The following is a 24,016-nucleotide window of genomic DNA, read 5'->3' on the forward strand; positions in this document are numbered from 1 at the left end:
GATGGAGTGACTGGGCCTCAGTGAGGCAAAGAGCAGGTGGGTACTTAAATTTTCAGGGAAGTTGTAGCATCATGAAAATGTAAATCCTCCTTCATCTCCCTCAAAAGTCAGCCAAACTCACGAATGCTTTGCAGGAAAGGTTCTGGTTTATTTTCCCAAAATTTAGAAGGGGCTAAATTTTGTAATCAGGTAAAATGCAAAGGAAAGCAGATGGTGTGGTAGCCTGGAGAAGTCACTAGCATTACAGGTTGTATGAGAATGCGAAGCCTTAGGAATTCATAGGAATCCTGGGGAGCGCCTTGCTCCTTCATAGGCCATGGAATTGAGAGACCTGGATCTTAGGGGTCCAGGCGTCCCTAGTGAAAAATTGGCTTATATTGTAGCTCTGGTCCATTGAAGGGAGTGTCAAGACTTAAGACTCAAAAGGAAGCAGGCACCAAGCCATGAGAGCCTCGTACATTATTCTGGAATGTGGATTTTATCCTATGCAACATTGTTAAACAAAACTTTCCCTCTTTAGGGAATAAGTGACAATAATGCAAAAAGAATGAGGATGTGTTTCAAAAGAGGTATAGAGATCACAGGGCAGGGGGTGATTGCTTTTAGTTGGAAGGAATAGGTGACAGTCTAGAAGAGACTTTCACAGAGGAAGAAGAATCTGAATTAAGCCTTAAAGTCTGGGTAAGATTTTGACAAAGGAATAGGAACAGTGTTTCAGACTGAGGAAGCAGCATGAACAAAGGCTTCATTTGGAAAGTGTGAGTTGTTTGGAAAATAGTTCAGATTGGGGTCACTGGGAGTAGTGGGTGGGAACACTACATGCTGCCAGGAACAGATAGATGTACACCAGATAGTTGGGAGCAAACAAATCCTTTGAAAACTATTCTTTTTTTCCCCCAATTTTACATCTGGAATTGCTTAGGTGATATAGATAGACATCAGCAATGAACGAGTTACCAAATGTTGGAATGGTATGTGTGTCTGTGTGTACTTACTATATGACTGAGTCATACTACTCCAGGCTTAGAATATCACCAACATAAACATAAAACATACTTCCCCCAACTCTTTATTTTGAAAATATTCAAATCTACAGCCAGGTTCAAAGAATGGTATAATGAACACTTATATATCCTTTACCTAAATTCACCAGTTATAAATACTTTGCCACATTTTGCTTAATTGCTGTTATAGTTTTACTGATATTTATGTGTGAATATAGTTTTATATGTATATATAATATATATTTTTTAAATTCATATGTGTAGTGTGAACCATTTGAAAATAAGTTTCAGCTATCTTGATGCTTTACCTCTGAATATTCTATATGCATCTTCCTAGGAATAAGGACATTTTCCTATGTAACTATATAGGATTATGTATATATAATATGATACTGAAGATTAACAGTACTACCATACTATATAATATAGAGTCAGTATTCAAATTTGCTTTTTATCCAGTCCTCAGAATTCACACGTTACATTTGTTTGCATGTCTCTTTAGCCTTTTTTTTTTTCTTTAAATGTTGTCTTTCAAGATCCCAGGCCAGCCATTACGTAAAATGTTCCACATTCTGGATTTGTCTGACTGTTCCTTATGATTAGATTCTAGGTAAACATTTTCTGTAAAACTACTACCTAGGTGCAGTTTCATTAGAACTGTATTTTTTCTGTTTATTTAATAAATAATCCATGATGTGATCCTTTGAGACCGCATGAATTCCCTGTTTCCCAACAACGTTTCAGTCAATGATTTGAGCATTAATTGATGATCCTTGCCTAAATCAGTTATTTTGCTGAAAGTTGCAAAATGCTGAGTTTTCTGATTCTATCCTTCCTTCTAAATATAGAATCTGTTATTTATTTAAACCTTTTTTTCCATCACTCTTTCCCTTATTTCCTGCTGAATAGTTTGAGAGGTACTTTGAACAAAAGATTATTTTAGACATAACAACTAGCTGTCCCAGTTAATTTGTTGTGTTACCTATTAACAATCTTTTTTATTAAGATATAATTAACATATAACATTATATTAGTTTTAGGTGTACATATAGTGATTCAGTATTTGTATGTATCGTGAAATGACCATCACAATAAGTCTGTTTAACATCTGTCACCATGTATAGTTACAATTTTTTTTCTTGTGATGAGAACTTCTAAGATCTCTCTTAGCAATTTTCAGATATACAATACATTATTATTAACTGTAGTCACCATGCTGTACTTTACACCCCATGACTTATTTATTTTATAACTAGAAGTTTGTACCTTTTAGCCCCCTTCACCCATTTTGCCCACACCCCCCAACCCCACCTCCACCAATTACCAATCTCTTCTCTGTGTCTATGAGGTTTTTATTTGTTTTTTTTTAGATTCCACATATAAATGAGATCATACAGTATTTATCCCTCTGTGTCTGACTTTTTTCACTTGGCATTGTGCCCTCAAGGTTCATCCATGTTGTCACAAATGGCAAGATTTCCTTCTCTTTTATGGCTAAATATATATATATACACCACATTTTCTTTATCCAGTCATCCATCAATGGACACTTTGGTTGTTCCCATGTCTTGGCTATTGTAAATAATGCTGCAGTGAACAGGGGGGTTACATATATCTTTCTAAATTAATGTTTTCATTTCCTTTGGAAATGCTAGATCATATGATAGTTCTATTTTTAATTTCTTGAGGAACTGTCATACTGTTTTCCATAGTGGCTACACCAATTTACATTCCTACCAACAGTGCACAAGCAGTCCCATTTCTCCACATTCTCACAAACACTTGTTATTTCTTATCTTTTTGGTAATAGCCATTCTAACAGGCAACAGTCTTTTAATTTTCCCAAACTCCTGTTAAGCGCATTTACAAAATGGAATTACTGTTTTGCTTGGTGTAATTATGTTGTTTGTTGGCAAAAGATGACACACTGAGGAAAATAAAAACATCAGTATGTTGCCCTATTATAAGACTAAATATTTGGTCATAATTAAAAAACAAGTTTTATATATTGTTGAGGAAACCTTGTTAATCAGCTTCACAATCTGAAAGATTTAGTCTTTACAACTTGCACATGGCTTTTCTTCTGAGAGTCTGTGCTTTTAGAAAAAGTCTGGAAGATGGTCTAGGCATTATGGAATACTAACTTTAGAATAAAATACAATGTAGTTTATCTGATAGCCAGGAACCATCCTTGTTTATGGTATATTTCAGTTTGGAAACTGTCAACACTTTAATACAGGCACACCAGAACAGTAAATAAGCATAAATAAATTTTATAATCTGTTCTGCATATGATTAAAGAAAGTCTCTTGAAAAAAATCTGTATAAAATTACGTAAGATTGCATAGTTTGTCCAACTTTTAATTCATTTTTTCTTGAATACTCTTTATAAGCAGTAGCTTGTAGGCTTTCAATATTAAAACACTGAAACAAACCTCTCTTCCATAGTCATGACATAAGCCATCGTAAAGTATGGAGAAAATATGAAAATATGACAAATGATTAATAACTACATTATAAGGAGTTCATACAAATTGGCAGGAATATTGAGACCCCTCAATATATAAATGACTAAAGAATATAAACAGAAAATTCACATAAAATACAATCACAAAGATAAACAAATATAGGGGGAAATTTCTCTGAGAAATCTATAAATATAATCTATACAATTTAGGATATTTGAATATAGGATGTTGGAAAATATATTCTATGAGATAAGATGGAATGAGGTACCCAGGAGTCTAGGATGACTGAGGACTTTGATGTAATTATTGGGGGTGTAGATCATGAGAAATCTAAAAAGAACAAAAGATCCCTAACAGCAAACATAAGAAGCCTCCTTTCTTGCTGCTTTTTTTTTTTTTTTGAGGGTAAAATGGGATATAAGTTGTTGTGATAGAGGGGATACAGTTAGAAGGTGGTGTTGAAAATCCTTTGCGTAAATTTTCTGCTTTCAGTAATGCTTATATTGTAATATATGGAATGCCTATGATTCCTTGTCAAACATACTGAGAAACAAAACAAAACAAAAGGGAAGATTCTGAAGTCAAATGGGTGTCTGTCTTTTTTGTCAGCCAGGACCAAATGAGCTCTTAGTCAGGAGAGATGTGTCCTGGTACTGGATTGAAACATGTTGAAATGGAATTCAGCATCTTGTGTCCAAGTCCTAATCCTTTTCTTAGGATTCTTTTCCTGGTTAATGGTACCACCATGTCCACAGCTGACCAGATAAAAACCTGGATATTATCTGTGTCTACTCCTCTCCCCACTGCTCCCCATATCCAATCAATCACCAAGCCCGCCCTACCTATACTACCTCCTAAAAATCTCTTATGCATGCCTCATCTGCCACCATGATCAAAACCTCATTATTTCTAGTGTCATTGCAATACCTTTCCCATTCTTAAATAGATCCCCCTTACCGTTATGTCTGTGTACACAAATCTGTATGAGTCGTACTCAGAGTTCTTCAGTGGCTCCCATTGCATATAGCACAGTCTGAATCGCTTTGCGAGGCCATACACATTCTGCCCTCCTCCTCTTTCTCCATCCTCATCTCCTGCCACATCCTCCGTCTTCTCAGGCCATGCTATGCCAATACAAAGTCACCTGTGGATCTCCCAACATATAACCCTCTGTCATGTCTCTATGCCTTCCCCCCTGCTTCTTCCTTCATTGAGAATGCCCTTCTCCTCTTTACCTCACAAACACCTACTGAAGCTCTTAGCTGCACCTCAAAAGCTGAAGAGCATCTCCTGACTCCTCCACAGAGACAACAGGGGCAAAAGCACTCACTTTCCAACTCATCCATGCTGCCAAGATGCAGTGCAGTGCACATATCTCCATAACAGCAAATATACCTCATTATGTCATAATTCCAATAAATTATTGCGAAGATGCATTGAATGTTTACCGTGTGCCACAGACTTATGTTAAGCACTTTACAAATCCTCACAACACTATGAGGAAAGTAATATTATAATTACTGTTTTAAAGAGAGGGTAATGGAGGCACAGAGTAACTTGCCTGAACTCTCATAGTGTTGTGACACCAGTAAGGATGTGAAGCCACACTCTGAACTCATTCTTTTAGTAACTTTTAGCCATGTAATGTTGTTACTCTTGTTGTTGTTTTGCCACTAAGGTGTACCTTGAGACCAGGCTGTGTAAGTTTAATACTCCTATAACCTTGCATAGCGTTTGACACACAGTTGACAATGAATAAGTATTTGTGAATGAATGAGTAGTCTATTTATAAAATTATTTTTATGGACCCAGTTTTCCCTTATCTTGCTGGCATACTCTCAGAATTCTTGGATGAAATCTAGTTCCCTTTGTAATTGTGTGAATCAGTGTTAACATTTATATAATGTTTCTTTCTAAAAGATTTGCTGTGTTTGGTGTTGCCTACCACATTCTCTTAGGAGTAAAGAACAAAACTTTTATTGGAAATATGTTTTATCTCAATTAACACATCCTCTTTCTAAAATCATTGATAATGCTATCTTGTACAATGTCCATGAAAATGTATCTTAACCTCACAAGTGATCTTCCCCTTTATACTCTGGTTAGCAATTACAATTTTATAAAAATAATTTACCTTTTCTTCTTAATTATTTTTATTTATTTCTACTTACTTGATTATTAGTATGAATTTTGTATCATACTTCTTTTTGAAATGTGTCAACCTTTCCACCCTAATTTACCAACCTACAAGTCTAAAGGAAAGCAGGCTTTGGTCAATACACAGAAATTGGTCCTCTATATGTTTATGGAGGGAAGGAAAATTAGCATCTCTGTTACCTGGAGATAGAAAAGTCACCTTGAGTCTACTTGCCTCCTACCTGATGGAGGTTGAGAGGAAAGTTATATCAACCAGATATTCTCCTTGAGGGAAAAGACAAGCTCAGGATGGTCACTTCTTTTTGCAATGATTTTAGTAGGCATTTTGCTGGAAACAGGAGAAAATTGACTGGAACTTCTATGAGGAAAACCACTATTGCTAGTGATGGGACCAGCAGACTCATATAAGGCCACTGGCTGGGAAGAAGGGCCTGGAATGGACTAAGGAGAGGTCCAGCTTCATATGAAAAAGTTCAGTAGGGCAGACTTCTAATGTGTTTTTTGTTTTTAATCCAAGGCAAATCCATTTGTCTCTGAGTTATTCTGCTTTCTTTTAACTCCAATTCTTTCTATTTCTTAAATCTCAAGAGATTTCATGTGCTTCCTCCTTTAGGGGTTGTGCTGCACTAAACCTCAGGCTTTATTTGTATGTGTGTTCCATGCAGATGGGTGGTCTCTTGAAAGCATATCATCAGATTAAGACATGCAACTGTAAGCTCTCCCACTCCAGCTCAGATCATAGCTAAGAAAATGTGGAATTTTTAAAAGTCTAAGTGTTTGGTTTACAGGAAGGAAACGGTACCAGATCCATTCATTCCCTCACTCACTGACTCACTGATCAAATATTTTACACACCTCTATGTACTAAGCATAATGCTGGGCATCCCAAAGATAGGATGATCCAGCCTCTGCCCTCAAGAAACTTACAATTTGTAAGGAGATAGGCGTGGAAAAAAATATTAAAATATATCGAGCTGATTGCTTTATTGGAGGCATTATAAAGTACAGCAGAAGCACAAGGCAGGTAGATCCTAAGCCTGCCCAGGAATTCCAGAAGAGCTTCACACAGCTGAAACTTGAGGGATGAGCAAGAATTTACTAGGTGGACAAGAAGAAAGGCTGTTTCCGACAGAGAGATTAACTCACAGAAATGGGAAGGCAAGGAGAGCATGCCATGTTTGCGGAGCTGTAGGAGAGTCAGTTCTATGTCTCTGGAGCAAAGATGAAAGGTGGGAGTCATCTGGAAGTGAGGCTGCACAAGTAGGCAGGAACCACCTCAGGAAGAGCTTGGTCCTCCACAGTAGACTATTTAGACTTTATGCTGAAAGCAATGTAGAGCTCCTGAAGAAGTCTGAGCAAGGAAGTGAAAGGCTCAGGTTTGCATGGTGCAAGATCACACCACAGCAGAGTGGAGAACAGATCTGAGGACAGTGATACTTAAGGCAAGAGAGGTTAGTAAGGAGAAATGGTGCTTGAACTATGGCAGTGGCAGCAGGGCTGGAGGGGAGGCAGGGGACAGATATAGGAGATATTGTTGAAGTTCTCACATTGGCTTATTTTTTTTGGCTAGAAATATCTGAAACTAAATGACCTTATAACATATACAGTTAAAATTAAGATGGAAACCACACGCCAATATTCAATTAGGAATACTGGTTTTTTTGTTTGTTTTGCAGTTCAATTTGAAAATAATTAGGGTGCTACCCAAATGAGGCCATCTAAAAGCATAACACCCCTCTAGGGGACTATACTGTAATGTGTCAGAGATAAGATACAATATATTAGGAACTAAAGAACACTTATTTAGAAAACCATCTAGAGTAATTAATCTCACCATGTGATTTATGTTTTCTTAAAGAGAGAATGCATCAATAAAATAAAACCTATTGATATTGCCTTGAAATGACCTAGGTTGAGAGTGTGAATTTTTTTTGAATTTTATTTTATTTTTTTATACAGCAGTTTCTTATTAGTTATCCATTTAATATATATTATCGTATATATGTCAATCCCAATCTCCCAATTCATCACACCACCACCACCATCACCCCCCGCCACTTTCCCCCCTTGGTGTCCATACGTTTGTTCTCTATATCTGTGTCTCAATTTCTGCCCTGCAAACCGGTTCATCTGTACCATTTTTCTAGGTTCCACATATATGTGTTAATATACGATATTTGCTTTGCTCTTTCTGACTTACTTCACTCTATATTAGAGTCTCTAGATCCATCCACGTCTCTACAAATGACTCAATTTCGTTCCTTCTTATGGCTGAGTAATATTCCATTGTATATATGTACCACATCTTCTTTATCCATTTGTCTGTCAATGGGCATTTAGGTTGCTTCCATGACCTGGCTATTGTAAATAGTGCTGCAATGAACATTGGGGTGCATGTGTATTTTTGAATTGTGGTTTTCTCTGGGTATATGCCCAGTAGTGGGATTGCTGGGTCATATGGTCATTTTATTTTTAGTTTTTTAATGAACCTCCATACTGTTCTCCATAGTGGCTGTATCAATTTACATTCCCACCAACAGTGCAAGAGAGTTCCCTTTTCTCCACACCCTCTCCAGCATTTGTTGTTTGTAGATTTTCTGATGATGCCCATTCTAACTGGTGTGAGGTGATACCTCATTGTAGTTTTGATTTGCATTTCTCTAATAATTAGTCATGTTGAGCAGCTTTTTATGTGCCTCTTGGCCATCCGTATATCTTCTTTGGAGAAATGTCTATTTAGGCCTTCTTCCCATTTTTGGATTGGGTTGTTGGTTTTTGTAATATTGAGCTGCATGAGCTGTTTATATATTTTGGAGATTAATCCTTTGTCCATTTATTCGTTTGCAAATATTTTCTCCCATTTTGAGGGTTGTTTTTTCATCTTGTTTGTAGTTTCCTTTGCTGTGCAAAAGCTTTGAAGTTTCATTAGGTCCCATTTGTTTATTTTTGGTTTTATTTCCATTACTCTAGGAGGTGGATCAAAAAAGATCTTGGTGTGATTTATGTCAAAGAGTGTTCTTCCTATGTTTTCCTCTAAGAATTTTACAGTGTCGGTCTTATATATAGATCTCTAATCCATTTTGAGTTTATTTTTGTATGTGGTGTTAGGGAGTATTCTAATTTCCTTCTTTTACATGTAGCTGTCCAGTTTTCCCAGCACCACTTACTGAAGAGACTGTCTTTTCTCCATTGTATGACCTTGCCTCCTTTGTCAGAGATTAGTTGACCATAGGTTCGTGGGTTTATCTCTGGGCTTTCTATCCTATTCCATTGATCTATGTTTCTGTTTTTGTGCCAGTACCATATTGTCTTGATTACTGTAGCTTTGTAGTATTCTATGAAGTCAGGGAGTCTGATTCCTCCAGCCGTTTCATTCCCTCAAGACTGCTTTGGCTATTTGGGGTCTTTTGTGTCTCCATACAAATTTTAAGATTTTTTGTTCTAGTTCTGTAAAAAATGCCATTGGTAACTTGATAGGGATTGCATTGAATCTGTAGATTGCTTTGGGTAGTATAGTCATTTTCACAATATTGACTCTTCCAATCCAAGAACATGGTATATCTCTCCATCTGTTTGTAGCATCTTTAATTTCTTTCATCAGTGTCTTATAGTTTTCTGCATACAGGTCTTTTGTCTCCTTAGGTAGGTTTATTCCTCGGTATTTTGTTCTTTTTGTTGCAGTGGTAAATGGGAGTGTTTCCTTAATTTCTCTTTCATATTTTGTACCATTAGTGCATAGGAATTCAAGAGATTTCTGTGCATTAATTTTGTATCCTGCAACTTTACCAAATTCATTGATTAGCTCTAGTAGTTTTCTGGTGGCATCTTTAGGATTCTCTATGTATAGTATCATGTCATCTGCAAACAGTGACAGTTTTACTTCTTCTTTTCCCATTTGTATTCCTTTTATTTCTTTTTCTTCTCTGATTGCCATGACTAGGACTTACAAAACTATGTTGAATAACAGTGGTGAGAGTGGACATCCTTGTCTTGTTCCTGATCTTAGAGGAAATGCTTTCAGTTTTTCCCCATTGAGAATGATGTTTGCTGTGGGTTTGTTGTATATGGCCTTTATTATGTTGAGGTAAGTTCCCTCAGTGCCCACTTTCTGAAGAGTTTTTATCATAAATGGGTGTTGAATTTTGTCAGAAGCTTTTTCTGCTTCTATTGAGATGATCATCTGGTTTTTATTCTTCAATTTGTTAATGTGGTGTATCACATTGATTGATTTGCGTATATTGAAGAATCCTTGCATCCCTGGGATAAATCCCACTTGATCATGGTGTATAATCCTTTTAATGTGTTGCTGGATCCTGTTTGCTAGTATTTTGTTGAGGATTTTTGCATCTATATTCAACAGTGATATTGGTCTGTAATTTTCTTTTTTTGTAGTATCTTTGTCTGGCTTTGGTATCAGGGTGATGGTGGCCTCATAGAACGAGTTTGGGAGTGTTCCTTCTTCTGCGATTTTTTGGAAGAGTTTGAGAAGGGTGGGTGTTAGCTCTTCTCTAAATGTTTGATAGAATTCACCTGTGAAGCCATCTGGTCCTGGACTTTTGTTTGTTGGAAGATTTTAAATCACAGTTTCAATTTCATTACTTGTGATTGGCCTGTTCATATTTTCTATTTCTTCCTGGTTCAGTCTTGGAAGGTTATAACTTTCTAAGAATTTGTCCATTTCTTTCAGGTTGTCCATTTTACTGGCATAGAGTTGCTTGTAGTAGTCTCTTAGGATGCTTTGTATTTCTGTGGTGTCTGTTGTAACTTCTTTTTCATTTCTAATTTTATTGATTTGAGTCCTCTCCCTCGTTTTCTTGATGAGTCTGGCTAATGGTTTATCAATTTTGTTTACCTTCTCAAAGAACCAGCTTTTAGTTTTATTGATCTTTGCTCTTGTTTTCTTTTTTCTATTTCATTTATTTATGCTCTGATCTTTATGATTTCTTTCCTTCTGCTAACTTTGGGTTTTGTTTGTTCCTCTTTCTCTAGTTCCTTTAGTGTAAGGTTAGATTGTTTATTTGAGATGTTTGTTGTTTCTTGAGGTAGGCTTGTATTGCTATAAACTTCCCTCTTACAACTGCTTTTGCTGCATCCCATAGGTTTTGGATCATCATGTTTTCATTGTCACTTGTCTCTAGGTATTTTTTGATTTTCTCCTTGATTTCTTCAGTGATCTCTTGGTTACTTAGTAATGTGCTGTTTAGCCTCCATGTGTTTATGTTTTTTACGTTTTTTTCCCTGTAATTGATTTCTAATCTCATAGTGTTGTGGTCAGAAAAGATGCTTGATATGATTTCAGTTTTCTTAAATTTACTGAGGCTTGATTTGTGACCCAAGATGTGATCTTTCTTGGAGAATGTTCCATGTGCACTTGGGAAGAAAGTGTAATCTGCTCTTTTGGGATGGAATGTCCTATAAATATCAATTAAATCTATCTGGTCTATTGTGTCATTTAAAGCTTGTGTTTCCTTATTAATTTTCTGTTTGGACAATCTGTCCATTGGTGTAAGTGAGGTGTTAAAGTCCCCCACTATTATTGTGTTACTGTCAATTTCCTCTTTTATAGCTGTTAGCAGTTGCCTTATGTATTGAGGTGCTCCTATGTTGGGTGCATATATATTTATAATTGTTATATCTCTTCTTGGATTGATCCCTTGATCATTATGTAGTGTCCTTCCTTGTCTCTTGTAACATGCTTTATTTTAAAGTCTATTTTTTCTGATATGAGTATTGCTACTCCAGCTTTCCTTTGATTTCCATTTGCATGAAATATCTTTTTCCATCCCCTCATTTTCAATCTGTATATGTCCCTAGGTCTGAAGTGGGTCTCTTGTAGACAGCATATGTATGAGTCTTGGTTTTGTATCCATTCAGCGAGCCTGTGTCTTTTGGTTGGAGCATTTACATTTAAGGTAGTTATCGATATGTATATTTCTATTCCCATTTTCTTAATTGTTTTGGGTTTTTTATTGTAGGTCTTTTCCTTCTCTTGTGTTTCCTGCCTACAGAAGTTCGTTTAGCATTTGTTGTAGAGCTGGTTTGGTGGTGCTGAATTCTCTTAGCTTTTGCTTGCCTGTAAAGCTTTTGACTTCTCCATCGAATCTGAATGAGATCCTTGCTGGGTAGAGTAATCTTGGTTGTAGCTTCTTCCCTTTCATCACTTTAAATATGTCATGCCACTCCTTTCTGGCTTGTAGAGTTTCTGGTGAGAAATCAGCTGTTAATGTTATGGGAGTTCTCTTGTATGTTATTTGTCATTTTTCCCTTGCTGCTTTCAGTAATTTTTCTTTGTCTTTAATTTTTGCCAAATTGATTACTGTGTGTCTATTCGTGTTTCTCCTTGGGTTTATCCTGCCTCGGACTCTCTGCGCTTCCTGGACTTGGATGGCTTTTTCCTTTCCCTGTTAGGGAAGTTTTTGACTTCCCTAACATGGGAAATATTTTCTCGGGTCTTTCTCTCTCTCTTCTCCTTCTGGGACGCATATAATGCGAATGTTGTTGCATTTAATGTTGTCCCAGTGGTCTCTTAGGCTATCTTCATTTCTTTTCATTCTTTTTTCTTTATTCTGTTCTGCAGCAGTGAATTCCACCATTCTGTCTTCCAGGTCACTTATCCGTTCTTCTGCCTCAGTTATTCTGCTACTAATTCTTTCTAGTGTATTTTTCATTTCCGTTATTGTATTGTTCATCTCTGTTTGTTTTTTCTTTAAATCCTTGAGGTGTTTTTTCTTTAATTCTAGGTCTTTGTTAAACATTTCTTGTATCTTCTCGATCTTTGCCTCCATTCTTTTTCCGAGGTCCTGGATCATCTTCACTATCATTATTCTGAATTCTTTTTCTGGAAGGTTGCCTATCTCTACTTCATTTAGTTGTTTTTCTGGGGTTTTATCTTGTTCCTTCATCTGGTACATAGCCCTCTGCCTTTTCATCTTGTCTGTCTTTCTGTGAATGTGGTTTTTGTTCCATAGGCTTCAGGATTGTAATTCTTCTTGCTTCTGCCGTCTGCCCTCTCGTGGATGAGGCTATCTAAGAGGCTTGTGAGAGTGTGATTTTCTGATAATTACAGATAGCATGCCTAATGTTTAGTATCTATAAAATTACATCCAGAATATCTTAAAAGGCATTATCAGCCCATGTCAAGATTCTACAGCTATTGTCAGGAACATCAGGGATTACTTGCTTAGCATCTACCTACCCAAGCACAAGAGTGGGAGGAGGAGCATCCCAAGCAGAAAGTATAATATGTATAAAGATCCTGAGGTAGGAAAGAATTTGGCTTGTTTGAGGAGCTTGAAAGTGGCAGTGGGGCTGGAGGAAAGAGAATGAGAGGAGCAGGCACATGAAATGATATCAGAGGGGTTGGCAGGCATCTGTTTAATTAATGGTAAATGTTCTTTCAAATTTTGGTCTTTCTCCGATTTTATTTTTGTTTTATTAGACGTTGTTGGTTATTCCCTCAACATTCCACACATGACTACACTCACCTGATTCTCTTACAATATTTTTCATCTTCTCTCTTTAGTATCCTTCATGGATTTATCTTCTTCCCATTCTTTAAATATTGGTGTTCTGTTGTGTTCTTCCTGGGTACACATCTCTCCTTACTCCCTACACTGTCTCTCCGGATCTTGGCCACATTCACACCTCCATGCTGATGACTCCTAAATCTGAGTCTTCCTTCAGGATCTCTCTCCCACGCCTTTGGCCTGAATATCCCACACACTCTGACTCAGTCTGATAAAACTGACATCACCTTTCCCTCAAAACCTGTTACTTTTCCTACATTACCTAAGTTTCTTTCAGGTAGGACTTCCATCTGCCCAAAGCCAGATTTTGGAATCATTCTTATCCTCCCCCTCACCCCCAGGCTCTTATCTTCCACATCTAATCAGTCATCAAGTTCTTTGAATTTTACCTCCTAAGTAGTCTTGAATATGTTCTTTCCATACTACTTCTGTCCTGTGACCTAGTTCAAGAACTCCTCATCTCTTTCTTTAACTACTGAAGTAACTCCCACTGGTCTCCCCTCCAGCCTGTCACCCAGAGAATAACCCAAATAATCTAAAATGGGAGGCTGACTCTGACTGTGGCTCCCCTTCTAGATGCTACTTCATCATCCACTGATTCAAGTCCAGGCTCCTTGGGGATAACGTGATATTCCCTCAGTGACATCTCCTTTCACAGTATATTCTAGCAGTACTAAGCTACGTAAAGTTCCTTCAACAAGCATGCATTTGCATGCTTCTGTGTTAGACAGACTGAGTTAATAGATCCTTTTCTCTGCTTCCTCTACCACTACACCTGCCACACCATATTTAAATTAGTCACACCCTTCCAAATTGGGCTGCAGGGAACAGATCTTATTCAAATTTGGTGCCCTAGAGCTCAGCATTTGTTCCTTCATTCAATGTGTACTTATCAAGTGTCTGCTACCCCCAGGGAAAACAGCAGTGAACAAAACAAAGTCTCAGCCTCATGGATCTCACATTCCAGTGAGGGGACTCCAGGAGATGGCCTACACAGTAGGCACTCATGGTGAAAACTTTTGAAAATCAGGCAAATGAAAGAGTCTTCTTAAAGCCTCTGTCTAAGCATACTGTCTGGAACATTGCTCTGACTCATTTTTCCTTTAAACAAGTATGGTGGTGACTAAAACAGTTTAAGCAACAGATTGAACTGCCCTAACTGTGGATCCTGTGGTCTTCAGCAAATGATAATTCTCCTAACTAGAGTGGAAAACATTTTCCTGTATACATGGAGATATAACCTTATATTCAAACAATCCTCTGGGGTAAGTAGAGAACAAATAACATCCCACTAAATTAGACATTAAGAAAAAGTTATGGAAAGTTAAAGAGTTTTAAAGATAGCTTAAAATACCATCACATTAATAAGCTATTTCCTTCACTTACAAACCCTATCCTGTTTATATTGGAAAAGTTGATGTTTTTCCTTTTCTATAAAATATGCTTATTAGATAACTTCCTAAGTAACTTTTATTCATGGATGATGTAATACATTAGTCACTATTGTCCACAAAAAGAATGGCCGAAGACAGTAAAATAATTATAAAAAATGTATAAAGTTTGAAATAACTGTGTTCTCTTCTTGGCTTCCCCCATTTAAATTAGCTCTCTCAATTAAACATCTTTTTGGATTTCTAAATATCTGTAGTTTTGCCTTTGCTGATTAACTTGCTCATAAGTATCCATGACTTTCTGAACACAGTGCCCCATCACCCACTGCAACCCTAGAGAGCTTTTCTACCTCCAAAGAGTAAATTTCACTGATTTCCCTGCTTATTTCCGGAGCGCTTATACATCTCTATAAAGCTGTCTTGCAGGTGACTCAAACTAAACATGCCTATTTTCCCAACCTGTAGCCAACCTGTTCCTCCCCCTATGGAAGGGACACAGCTCAGTAAAGGACACCACCATTTATACAGATGCTCAAGCCAAAAATCTGGCATCATCCTTGATTCCCTCCCCCTCTTCCTTACCCCCATACTCCTTCTATCCCTAGCTCCCGTTGATTCTTTCTTCTAAATGTCCCTCAATCTGCTGTGCCAGCCCTACTACCATCTCCCTGGTTATAGCCCTAATATAGACCCTCATAATTTTTCACCTGGATTACTTTATAATTGGTCACTAGTGCATCTGTCATCCCCATGTCTATCCAGCAGATAGAGGGACCTTTTCAAAATGTCAGTCTGACTGTGTTACTGTCTAATTGACAATACTGAACGTCCTTCCATTGCCAACAAGGCAGAGAACAAACTCCTCACTGTGGCTTCTGGGCCCCTTATGACCTGGCCCCCGCCTACCTCTCAAACATCATCTCTCACCACTCTCCTCCTAATCAAGCTATACCTAAATGTGCAGATTTCCTTGATGCGACCATACTTTCAACCTCTCTACCTTTGTGCGAGCTTTTTCTTTGGCTCACCACATACTCTTTCTCCTTCTCTCGTAAAAGAAGATCTTCTCTGACTCTCTGAGCCAGGTTAAGTTTCCCATCTGTTTGTTTCCCACACCCATCATGTTTTGTAACCACTTGTCTCACACCTGTCTTCCACTAGAATGTAAGGGCTAGGAGGAGGGGCCCTGTCTGTTTTGTTCAGCCCAGTATCCCCAGCACCAAGCACAATGTAATTGGAGTATATTTTTGTTAACTAAGTAAGTAGTGTGATTGTAACTAAAAACTCACTAGTGAAAAGAATTGTGAGTGAACATAATTATTAGAAAACATAAATTGTTTTTTTCCCAAAGGCGTAAGTGGTCACATTTGATCTCTGGTGAATATCTGTAACATTCCAGAGTTTAAATCTCGAATGTTAAGTCTATAGTCATATTTGCACTTCATCAGACCTACAATCCAGGCTGGTGTTTAGCTGCCTGAGTTGACATCTGGGCTGACTCATTTTAATTTGACTGTTTGAGGTTAGCTTCCACAGCTGTTGTAGCACTATGTTGTCGATGATTTGACTTTTAGATCACAATTTAACTTACTTGGAGGAAGAAAACAACAGCCTTCAGAAGACATATTTTTCAGACTTTTGGCAGAAAACAACTAGCTTTCTTCTCCATAGGTGCTCTTTCAGATTGTGTGTATTCTTTACAAGAAAATTAAAAGTGAATGGGACTTGAGGCTATATTCCTAAGTTTTTAACTTTTCCTCAGTTAAAAATTTTAATATATGGTCTTCGAAAATAAAAACTGAGCTTTTCACAAATGCTAAAAACTAGGATAGAGCATCTGAGCCTATCTTCGTTAATTCAACAAATGTTCACCAGATCCTTCAGGCTTGTGATGAGTGCTGTGGTGGAATTATATTTTGATGTACTTTAAAATGTGCTTTGATCCTTCTTGTTACCCTGTGACCCTTCAGACAACAGCCTGGCCTTCTACTTATATGTGTCAGGGAAGGGTTTTTACAGAACAACACAGGAGAAAGACATCCTAGACTTGTAAGCTTTAAATTCTAAACCCTGAAAGACTTGGAACATGACATTTTTAAAAACCATGTAATCAGTTGGAACATTTCTTCCACCCTCAGATTAGACAAAGAATCTATGCCAAGAGAAGAGACTGGGAGCAAAGAAGAGAAGAGGGGAGAGGAGTAGAGGGGGAAGGAGAAGAGAAAGGAGAGAGGAGAAGAAGGGAGAGAGAAGCGGGGGAAGGAGGGGAGAGTGGAGGAAGAAGAGGGGAAGGGAGAGCAGGAGGGAAGCAAAAGAATGAGGTGCTGGGATACAGGGCCCTGTTCCAGACCTCCCTGGACTCTTATCTCCTGGTAGGTTTGGGGGTCTAAGAGTACATGAGAACTCATTCTACCTTTCCCTGGTATGGCTGTGCAAAGCGACAAGGCAGGAGAGTTTTCCTACGCTCATCATTTTACCAGCTAAGATCTAATGAGGAAAATAAAAACAACTCTAATTTCAAACTGAGGAAATTTAATTGTGAAAGAGAATTGACGACATAGGTGTTAGAGAACTGAGAAGCCTAATGGAATAATGACAAAATCTAGAGATTTAGCAGCAGGAAACCACTACCACCCCTATGCTGGAAAGACAACGGGAAGCAATGGTGTTTATTAGAGCCCAGAGTCCAAGGTCAGGAGGGAAGCTAGAACCACAGCAGTTCTGACTAAAGGGAGTAGATCACAAAAGACATGCAGCTGATGATAATAATGAAAGGAAAGGTGGAAGAAAACCTGGCCTCTCCCTCCTTCTGACCCTCCCATTGTGCACAAATGCCTCACAAGCACCAAACCCAACTGGAATCTAACTGACGTGAATCAGCCATTCTGCAGGAGAGTGAGAAGGGTGAGGCACGGGTCTGAGGGCAAATACACCCAGATGTAACAGCAGGAAAATGTCTGCAGGGGATGTCTGGGATTGTGGGCCTAAGAAGGCCTCACAGAGTCCCCACGCCCCAGGATGACCCGGAGGGGCCCAGAGCAAGGGCCCCTATGACAAAGGAGCCTGAAGACTTGAAGGGGGGCTTGGAGCCAGGAAAGGGAAGACACATCAGGAATTTACCTGGAAGGAAACCAAATGGGCCCTCAGACATCTCACTGGATTCCACCTTGGACAAAAGACAGCATTGAGAAGACCAGGCTTGATTCCACCATGAGTTGACTACATGTAACTGCCCTGAGCTCCCACTCTCATACTACATTTAGACAACACTCCAGGGAAGGGAAGAGGAGACCACCTAGCAGAATGGAGGCTGAATCTAAATTCACTCTTAGATAAAGAAAGGAAAGAACCTGAACCAATGAACAGACATAGTTATTTAAAAGAGCCCAATGAATATGTAGGGAAGGATGGACATATAACACAGGTATCAGTAATGCAGTGAGAAACAGAAACAGGTCATGTTAAAGAATGCACTGTGGCTGGAGATGTACATAAAGAAGTTCCTGTACTTGCCTGTAAGGTAGGACTTCTCAGAGAAGGCCTCAGAGACAGGTGATATTTGATGAGCTTGAGGGATGAATAGGGATTTAGCAAGCAGATGGGGGAGAGATCCTCACCTCTGTTGTCCTCTTCTATCCCTCCCAATGCTTTGATTTTTAAGAGAAGCCAGTACATTCCTTATCTAACTACAGTCCGTTAAAGTCTTTCAGAAACATGACAGATCTCTGGGTTTATCTTCATTTTGATTAGTAAATGGGGCAGTGCTGGAATGATAGGATAGGTGTGACCTGTGTTTCAACTCTGACGAGTAGCAACAGCACCTTGCAAGAAATGAGTTTCTTAAAATGTATCCTCTTATAGATTTGTAGAGGCCATTTCTAGACTTCAGTTTTGAACTAAGGACTTGGCTCTCAAGACACTCAGGTAGTCTTATAGAATATACAATCCACAGGAAAAATATACCTAAGCCATCCAAAATATATCTCCACAATAACCAAATGTCTATAATTGAAACACATGTCAGATCTATCGCATAAAACTCTGATCTGTCAGGACTTTCCTCAAAATACTGTGTTTTGCCAATTTTTAAAGAAGAAAAACAAGACCATTGATTTACAAATAACTTCATCCATCGCTATTCCAGAAACAATATTCCCAAACTTGCCCTTTATAATCCAATATTCTAAGAAATAAAAATAATTGTTCTCTCCATTGTTTACACAGTGGAAAATGATTATATTACAGAAAGCAATAGAAGTCATTGAATTGTTTTTACCTCATTAGAGATGTCTGTTCCAGAGAGATCTAGTGATACCAAAGAAAAGATGTTTACAATAAATTCAACTCCTAGGTCAGTCAGATGTTCACAATTTCGTAAACTCAAGTAGTCTAAATTAGAGCAGCTGAAAGAAAGTAGCATGAAGAGTTCATTTTAGCTTTTAATCACACTGTCAGTAGAAATTTCTTCATATTAAAAACTACTTGGGGAAAGCAAATGCTATTGAAACAAGGATTTTCCTTTTCTTGTCATAAAAGTAAGCTTAAAAGTGTAAATAATTGTGACTTCCCTGGCCGTCCAGTGGTTAGGACTCCACGCTTCCACTGCAGGGGGCGTGGGTTCGATCCCTGGTCGGGAATTAAAATCCCACGTGCTGTGGCCAGCACAGCCAAGGAAAAAAAAAAAAGTAGAAATAATTGACATTACAAAGTTGAATGAAAGAGAGGTGGATTATTGTATAAAACATTCTGTGATTTCATTTCATATTGCAATTTCTATTAAGAAAAAATATATTACATGCATACAAAAACTATCATGTAAATACCATGATTGGGACCGCCTTCTTTCACGTCTTTGGGATACACCAGAAATACATCTACACGTGGAGCAACTCCTAAATACCACGATGAATGACCACTAAAAGTGCAAAGTTAAATTTCTCACTTATCTTTACAAGTTTGTTACAAGAATTGTACTTAACCCCTTAGTGTACACAAGAACTTTTACAAGTAAACAGGATCAAGAATAAACCCACCAGCTAGAATATCCCTTGGGAAACACTGTAAAGGTTTACATAGAGATGATATCCTTGAAAAGTACAGAGAAGTCACCCAGGTATAGCTATTCATAACTTCATGAGTGATTCGATCTCAAACTTTCTGCAAGTTGAAATTTTATAAGAAACGTCTTAGATATAGTCAAAAGATTAATTCATTCCATGACTCCAATGTCTTATTTCGTTTCGCTGAATATTGGACCAGCTTCTGGGCATCCCTCATGTTTTCCAAATGGCTTCAAAAGTCTACCTCTGATCTGTCCTATTAACAAATATACAATTACTAATAACATGATGTAAAATATTATTGTTTTATCATACCACTCTGATAGTTTTGCAATAGAGGCATCACCCAGGTGGATACAGTTACTTAAATTTAGCTCTCTTATCTTTGTGCTTGCAGGACCATCAAGAAACTGCTTTAGTCCCATGCCACCAATTCTGTAGGAAAGAGTAAGAAAAGCTCTACATGTGATTTTATGTATAAATATGTAGAATACTATTAAAATAAGTTACTATACCCAATACATTCCAAAATAGCAAGGTGATATCTGTATCTGGTATTTTGCCAACATTTGTAAACCAAATTTGATTATATAGCTTTTATTTTAATAGAAAATATATAAATGATAGTAATGGGAGAAATATTACTAAAAATGGTATTCCTGTTCATCTGTTCATTTAATTAGGTGGCCTAATTATTAATAAAACACATAGCCTATAAGGTTTCTTCCCTGGAGTTAAAATGTGATCATGTTAAACAGTGCCTGATGCAATCTCCTGCAAAAGAAAAAGACAAAAACTTAGGATAGGGAGAACAAAGCCTAACAGTCAAACTACTGTCAAAATCTTGGAGGAAAAAAAAAAAAAAAAAAATCTTGGAGGAATTTCCACTAAGTACAGGTCAATTTAGCTGGACTGGAAACCTAATAAGTTACCTAAAGATCCTTTCTTTCTGAAGCAGAGAAAATCTGATGCTGTAAGATCTTGACCTCAGTCTTCCCATACTGTCCTTAATCATAGACACCTATGTGTCAGTGCCATCCCTCCCACCCCTCCCATGTAAGTCCACATTTATAAATGATTCTCTAAATTATAAATAGTCAACCAGAAACAGATTTATAATAAGATGACAACAAAAACAAAGAAAATTGTGCAGTGGTATTAGGTAAAGGTAAATAAAATTAACACAGGGGTGATAATTTTACATAGAGTTAGAATACTATACTAGTAAAAATAATAAGCAAGACTAACAGGGTAATTTTACATTGATTAGGTATCACCCCAATGAAGATAATATGGTTGGGTATAGAATTTGGGGATCATATTCTTTACTGCCATGAAATTGCATACAGTGAAATGGTGTAATGATGTAACAATTAAAATATATATATATATGTGTGTGTGTGTGTGTGTGATAAAAAAAATCAGACTATCCATAGAAATTAACACAACATTGTAAATCAACTATACTTCAATAAAATAATTTTTTTTTTTTTTTTTTTTGCGGTACGCAGGCCTCTCACTGTTATGGCCTCTCCCGTTGCGGAGCACAGGCTCCGGACGCGCAGGCTCAGCGGCCATGGCTCACGGGACTAGCCGCTCCGCGGCATGTGAGATCTTCCCGGACTGGGGCACGAACCCGTGTCCCCTGCATCGGCAGGCGGACTCTCAACCACTGCGCCACCAAGGAAGCCCAATAAAATAATTTTTAAAAAAAATCAGGGTGGTTAAGACTTCATGCTTCCAATGCAGGGGGCAATGGTTCGATCCCTGGTTGGGGAACTAAGATCCCACATGCTGTGCAGTGCAGCCAAAAAAAACCAACAACCCCCCCCAAAAAAAAACCCTAAAAAATCAGACTGGCCTTGGATTTCTCCTCTGTAACAGAAATACCAAACATATAAATGTATATATGTTATATAACAATATAAACAATATTAATAAAAAGATCAATTATAAATAATTTTCTGTTACAGAAGAGAAATCCAAGGCCAGTCTGGATTCTTTTTTTTTTTATTTGGTAATTTTAGTCATGAACTTTTATGCAATATATAATATAGCATAAATACAAAATGAAAGAAAAATAAAAATTCAAAAAGAACATAATTAAGATACAATTTTGTATTAGACTTAGCTTTTGACAAACAGAAAAGGGGCATAAAGTTTAAGTAATATAATTAATGTAATTTAAGTTCCATGGACTATTCATATATATTCAACATGATAAACAACATAACCATCATCTTTTTCATCAGCATTACCCCTAAATAAAGATCCCAAAAGACAGAAGTTGTGCAGGCTGTATTTTTGTACCATGATGTCATAAAATGAAAAATTAGTAACAATGATAATTAGATATAAACTACATGGATATCTGAATACATTTTTAATAAATAATTCTTGGGTAAAGAGAAAATCAGAAAAGTATTATAAAACTATATATCTTTCCAAAATTTATATATTTAACATAATTTCAATTAATAATAGGATTTTTTCTGAAATATGACAAAATTATTCTAAAGTTCACTTGGAAGAATAAACTGGCAAAAATATCTAATAACTTAAAAGAAGACTACTAATAAAGAGTCTCATTCTATTAGATATTAAAACATATTATAAAGCAGTAATAATAATAAAGGGTAACATTTCTTGAGTGCTTATTATGTGCCAGACACTATTCTAAGTACATTACATGAATTAACTTATTTGATCCTCACAACAATCCTGAGTATATACTCTTTATTTTCCCCATTTTACAGATAAAGTACTGTGCAAGATTAGACAGAAAACAGATAAATGAATGGAACAGAAAAGATAGCCTGAAAACAGACATTTATATACTAACACACACACACACATATATACTGACATGTGTATGTGTATATATATGGATGTGTATATATAGATATATATATACATTTATATGATAATCCTGGAGGCATAAAAGTCAATAGAAAAGGACTTTTCAGGTAATGGTCCAAGTTAATGGGTTAATGCAGTTAATCCTAAACCTGGCTGTGCATCAGAAGCACCCATGTTGTTTTTTAAAAACTATATAAGCGAGTGTTCCGTCCCTAGATATTCAGATTCAGTAGCTCTGGGGTAGGGCCTGGGCATATGTAGTTTTATTCAGCTCTTCAGGTGATTCTGCTGCCCTGGAATTTTCACTTTTAAATCATATATATTTTTGAAATTTATCTTTTCATTATTACTGATTCCTAATTTAACTGCATTGTAGTTAGAGAATATAGTTTGTTACCAATACTATGAAAGTTGTGGGAACTTGCTTTAAAACTTCATACATAGTCCATTTTTTGAAGGATTGATATGTGGTTGAGAAAAATGTATACTTTGACTCTCAAACTTCCTGTTTTAGGTGTATCTCTTATAGATGAATTTTAAAAATCTAATCTAAAACGCTGATATTAAACCTTCTCTGTCTTTTGTTATACTCTATCACATTTTTCTTTTTATTTTTTCACTCTGCTGTCATTTCTTCAGTTATCTTCCAGCTTTGTACTTCTCTTCTTCAGTGAGTTCTAATCTGCTGATTAGCAATTCATTTTCTTTATTTCAATAACTATATTTTTTATTTCTAAAAGTTTTTCAAGTAAATCTAGTTATTTTTATCACATTTTGTTGTCTGCTCATATTTCTGGTTCCATTATTTATTTCTTCAAATATTTCATATATAGTTACTTAATATTCTGTGATAATTCTAATATATGAATTATGGAAGTTCAAATTTATTTTGCTTCATGGTGACTCATATCTTTGTACATTTGATGGTCTTTAATTGCGAGCACCTATTTATTTGACTTTAACCTATGGGAACTTTGGATGCCTAAAGAGAAGGTGCTTTCCTTCAGAAAAGCTTTGAGCTAACTTCTTCCAGGGGTCTAGGTACTATCTACCTGAGACCACTGTGTCCCCCTTGAAGAGGTCCAGACACTGCAGAAGTCTCATCCTGCTTCCCTATCTTGAGTCTCACTAAAACTGATTGTCTCAATGCCAATGTTGAAATGAACATTTATGCTCATAGCAGCTCTATCTTTTATGTTTGCTTGGTATTCACTGTTCGTCTTAGAGAGTCTACTCATTGAGAAGGTGGTGAAGAATCATGATATTGGATATTGGATATTTCTCATACTCTTTGTGGACTCAGCAATGTATTGAAAGTATGTTTCATCCAAGATCTAAATTGTTTGTAGCAAGGAGTCCTTTGAAGTGTTTTGTCAACTCTACTGCTGGACGCAGAAAAACCTCCATTTCTTTTTAAAATTAGGTAACCTGCAGAAGCCTGAGTGAAATATATGAATGCAATTCAATTTTATTTCACATGTTAATACAGATAGGGTTAGCTGTTACACACACACACACACACACACACACACACACACACACACACACACA

At 37.0% G+C, this 24,016-nt stretch overlaps 2 protein-coding genes across 2 annotated transcripts in view; one reads left to right on the forward strand and one right to left on the reverse strand.

The window, feature by feature from the left end:
• Positions 1-24,016, reverse strand: part of FBXL13 (F-box and leucine rich repeat protein 13) — a 183,410-nt gene that overhangs the window by 26,096 nt on the left and 133,298 nt on the right. The window contains 2 exon segments of the mRNA XM_027123825.1: positions 18,824-18,949; positions 19,922-20,041. Coding sequence (XP_026979626.1) covers positions 18,824-18,949; positions 19,922-20,041 — 246 coding nt within the window.
• LRRC17 (leucine rich repeat containing 17) overlaps positions 1-24,016 on the forward strand; it is a 102,057-nt gene that overhangs the window by 16,418 nt on the left and 61,623 nt on the right. The gene's annotated exons all lie outside the window — the stretch shown is intronic.

Source organism: Aethalodelphis obliquidens, unplaced genomic scaffold (genome assembly GCF_003676395.1).
Source record: "Aethalodelphis obliquidens isolate GAN/ISIS:26980383/991018 unplaced genomic scaffold, ASM367639v1 scaffold27, whole genome shotgun sequence".
Lineage (NCBI taxonomy): Eukaryota > Metazoa > Chordata > Mammalia > Artiodactyla > Delphinidae > Aethalodelphis > Aethalodelphis obliquidens.